Raw genomic sequence first — 4,323 nt, 5'->3', positions numbered from 1 at the left:
GACATATGGGCTAATGTTGGACTTGTGGGCTTGGGCAGCAGTGGGTTGGGAAGTTTTCTTGATGTGTACTTACCCTTTATATGAAACTCTCTCTTATACATGAGTTTCTGTGGATTTGTTTCTCTAAAGGACCCAGACTAACACAAGGGCTAATATCAGACGTATAGACTTGATCTGGACTGGGTTGGGATGTTTCCTTAATATACAATTACTCTTTGATATAAAGCTCTCTATTACACACGAGTGTCTAAGAATTTGTTTTTCCAGTCAACCCAGACTAACATAGAGGCTATTTTAAAGGCTCTAAGTTCTTTTTCATGAGGAGCCCTGATAGCATAGTAGTTACGCATTGGGCTGCTAACCACAAGGTCAGCAGTTTGAACCCACCAGCCACTGTGAGGAGAAAGAGGAGGCTTTCTATTCCGGTCCGGAGTAACGGTCTTGGAAACCCATGGGTGCAGTTCGACCCTGTCCTGTCCCCACAGGTCTCTGGGTCTCTCTGGGCTCGATGGCAGTAAGGGCTGAGTTTGGATACTTACTCATGGCGATGGTTCTTCTTCGTTCTTTCCCCTCCAGTTTGCTACCTAGCCCCAAGGTTAGTCTTGTTTCAAGGTTGGAAGCGGGTCCCAGCAATAATCTCAGGGCATCTCAACCAGTCCCATGGGTCTGTCTCGGCTGGCTTGCTTGTTTGTTAGGAATGTGAGTTTCTGTTCCACAATTCCCCCCCCACCTCCTTTCACTCAGGGCCCACATGTGGTGGTAGTGGGAACTGGGCTCTGTCTGGTCTTCTGGTCCAGTTATACCCGTGTGTCTGACGGAGCTTCAAAACCCAAATCTCAACTCCCTGCCGTGGAGTCGATGCTGACCCATAATGACCCTGTAGGACACGGGGAACGGCCCCTGCGGGTTTCTTTGGCTGTCAGTCTTGATGAGAACAGAAAGCCTCATTTTCCACCCTCAGAACAGCTGGTGGGATTCGAACTATAGACCTGATGGTTTGCAGCCATCGGTGCATAACCCACAGCGCCATCAGGGCTCCAAAAGTTCTTGGGGGTGGGGGGTGGGTGAAGCTATGATCTCTCCATTCCATTTCTCCACCAACCTCCCAAACAAGCTTTCCCAAGTCCCTGGTAGAGTTTCACCACAGCAACCCGCAAAGCTGACGTTGCTTTCTCGCGTCAATCAATCAGTGTCCCGAAGTCTGGGGTTGGGGCCCAACATACTTAGCAAAGCAGGAGAGTGAGACCCAGAGAGAAGAGCTGTCACATGACCCGAGGGCGGTGGGGAGGCAGAAGTTGAACCCAATTGAGCCCCTCTCTTCTTTTCCTATCAGAAGGGAAAGGAGAGAGGTCACTCACTGGGCCAGCCAGGGCCTCTGGTTGTCCCTGTCCCCTGAGTCTGTGCCAAGGGGCGTGGGGAGGCAGCGAGGGGAGGGCCCTACTCAGTGCCCCCTCCCCCTGCCCAGGCCCAGATCGCTGAGCGCAGAGGGACAGAGGAGCCCCCTGAAATGTCAGTCCCCCGGGTCCTACTGTGCTTCTGTCTTCTGGTCCTGGCCTGCACTGTGGGTGAGGAGGGGTGAGGGGGTGGTGTGGGGGCACCCCCCAGAGCCTGGCAGAATGGGGTGGGTGTTTGCAGACGTGGGGGGGGGCGGTATGATACGGCTTGTACATGCATGTGTTCATGTACAAGCAGGAGCGTATGTAGCTATGCTTTGACCCCACACAGGTGTTCAACGGCGTGAGTGCCACCCTCCTGGGTGCAGTGGGATGGGAGAGAAGGGGTTTCCGCAGGAAGCCCCTTCATGTAGCTCTGTGTGGATGCAGGTGTAGGGGCGTGGGGCACGTGTGTCACTCAAATGCGGATCCCTCCGTGTGCATAAAATGTAAAATGGGTCAACACAGAGATGTCAGGTTTAACACGTCGGGTTCTCAGCTTCACCAATGTTTTATTGAACAGACGTCCAAACAAACCCCTTGCCTTCAGGTCCACGATAACTCCTAGCAAGCCCTCAGGGCGAGGCGAACTGCCCCATCGGGTCGCCGAGGCCGGCCACATGCCGGAAGCAGGCTGCCTGGTCTTTTTCTCCTGCTGGTGGGTTCGAACCTCTGACCTGTCAGCAGCGCTTAGTTCACCACTGTGCACCGGCACTCCTTGGAACATGTATCGATTTCAAAACTCACCGCCATCCAGTCCATGCCGACTCAGAAGGACCCTATAGGACAGGGTAGGACGGCCCCCCGTGGGTCGCCCAGATGAACTCTTTACAGGAGTAGAAAACTCCTTTCTACTGCGGAGTGGCAGATGGTTTCAAATCGTTGACCTTGCAGATAGCAGCAGGCCTCCTCTCCTATATTAACAGAGGCCCTGACAATATTCCAGGCACCATTCCAAGTGCCTTATAGGAGGGGGCTTCAAAAAGTTGGCAGGGAAATGCCACTGTCTGCCCAGTTCCACTTGTCCACAAGTATGTTGAAGCGCCTTTGTCCGTATTGAACTCTGACTTCTCACGGTGACCCAGTAAGGGACGCCACTCTAAGGGATGAGGCCCTGGGTGCTGGACATGGTTAGGAGCTGGATGACTGGCCGAAAGGTTGGCGGTTCAAATCCACCCAGAAGTGTATCAGAAGCTAGACCAGGGACCTGCTTCTGAAGACAGACGCTTGGAAGCAGTTCTGCCCCGGACACAAGGCTTCAGAATCAACTTGACAGCAAATGAGCCACAGTCCAGGTGGGGCCCATGCCTGGAAGTCAGCTGTGGTCCAGGCAGAAACTCTGGCCTTCCAGGAGGGACTGGCCGTACGAGGGACCGGAAGTCCTCCCAGGCTTCTCCCATGGGCCGAGGCAGGACAGGGAATGTGGGGGTTCTGAGAAGCACAGAGAGCGGAGGGAGCTGTTGAAGTTTAAGGAGGTGGAGAGGAGGTGCTACAAGCTGCCACAGACACAGGGGTGAGAGGTTGTGGGGGGTGCAGAGGATGAGGGGAGTTGACTCACAGTGATGGGTCAGTGGTCAGGGGGGAGAAAGGGTTGAGGCAGATGGTGAGGACACGGGCCAGGGGCTGACTGACAGTGACAGTGAGCCCAGGCGGAGGGAAAGGGAGGGGAAGGGAGGTGCTCTGGGCCCTGGCCCATCCAAGCCCTTTGCTCCCCTAGTGGGCCAGGATGAAGACCCTGAGGGGACCCTGGACCCTCTGGCCCCCAGGCAGGAGGGGAATCGCTTGAGCCAGATGCAGAGCAAACTGAAAGAGTTGATGACGAAGACCAGAAACAAGTGGGAGTCCTTCTGGTGAGCAGGAGGGGCTGGGGGCTGGGTCCCTGGGCCTGAGGGAGGAGGGGCTGGGGGCTGGGTCCCTGGGCCTGAGGGAAGAGGGGCTGGGGCTGGGTCCCTGGGTCTGAGGGAGGAGGGGCTGGGGGCTGAGAGGAGTGAGAGTTGGAAGCAGAGATATCAGGGTGGCAGCCCTATAGCTGCTGGGGCAGAATTTTGAGGGGCAGCGGAGCCTTGGCTGGGGACACGCCTTTCCTTGCAGGAGCCCCGAGGGCTTCCAGGGGTTTGTGCAGACCTACTATGATGACCACCTGCGAGGGCTGGGCACCCGCACCCGGGCGTGGTTCCGAAGCTCCAAGGACACCCTGCTGGACAAGGCTCACAGCCTGTGTCCCCAGCTCCTCTGTGGACCCAAGGACCTGGATTAGAGTGACCACCTCCCACCTTCGCCATTTGAGTCAAGAATAAAGAAAAATCTCTGTGTGTGTGTGTGTGTGTGTGTGTGTGTGTGTGTGTGTGTGTGTGTGCTGCCCACCTCTCTGCCCCACCCACCCATCCTTGGAGTGAACAGAGAGCCTGGTAGAAGAAGCAGCACCCACAGGGAACAGGCAGCAAGCACCTAGGTTCTGAGCCCTACCCCCGATGGACTCCATGGCTCCTCAATTGATGATATACAGATTGGGGAGCAGCAGCATCCCTCCCCACTCAAACCCACAGTGACCACTCACCCCAACTTTACCCTCACTTCCCATCTCAGACCCCACTCAGAACACCCAAACTGCCCACAGTATCCACCGAGCCCGTCTCCCTCGGGGATGGATTGTCAGAAAGGGGGTGGGGGGGCTTCCTGTGGCCTGACCTCCAGGTTGTCCCTGCCCTTTTGGTCCCCTACGCCCTCAGCCTTTGTGTTGGCCAGGACTTTGACCTAGGCTGGAGGTGGGGGCAGCTGCCGGGAGGGGAGGTGGAGCTGACCATCTGAAAGCTATAAAGCCGTTCTCTGCCCTGCCGAGAGCTGGTGAGCACAGCCCTTCGGAGTCCGGTAAGAGGGATCCCCCCCCCCC

At 56.4% G+C, this 4,323-nt stretch overlaps 2 protein-coding genes across 2 annotated transcripts in view; both read left to right on the top strand.

Annotated features, from left to right (window-relative positions):
* The first annotated feature begins 1,460 nt into the window (after positions 1-1,460).
* APOC4 (apolipoprotein C4) lies at positions 1,461-3,745 on the top strand. The gene is made up of 3 exons (XM_045292982.1): positions 1,461-1,565; positions 3,151-3,283; positions 3,525-3,745. The coding sequence occupies exons 1-3, from the start codon at positions 1,508-1,510 to the stop codon at positions 3,688-3,690; spliced, it is 357 nt and encodes a 118-aa protein (XP_045148917.1). The 5' UTR covers positions 1,461-1,507; the 3' UTR covers positions 3,691-3,745.
* Positions 3,746-4,256: 511 nt separating this feature from the next.
* Positions 4,257-4,323, top strand: part of APOC2 (apolipoprotein C2) — a 2,655-nt gene continuing 2,588 nt past the window's right edge. The window contains exon 1 of the mRNA XM_004710378.2: positions 4,257-4,301. The gene's annotated coding sequence lies outside the window, so the exon portion shown is untranslated. The remainder of the gene's footprint in view (positions 4,302-4,323) is intronic.

This window comes from Echinops telfairi, unplaced genomic scaffold (assembly GCF_000313985.2).
Source record: "Echinops telfairi isolate 266 unplaced genomic scaffold, ASM31398v2 ScPeMD7_655;HRSCAF=1070, whole genome shotgun sequence".
In the NCBI taxonomy this organism is placed as follows: domain Eukaryota; kingdom Metazoa; phylum Chordata; class Mammalia; order Afrosoricida; family Tenrecidae; genus Echinops; species Echinops telfairi.
Note: the sequence above shows the minus strand (reverse complement) of the source record. Positions and strands in the feature narration are given on the sequence as shown.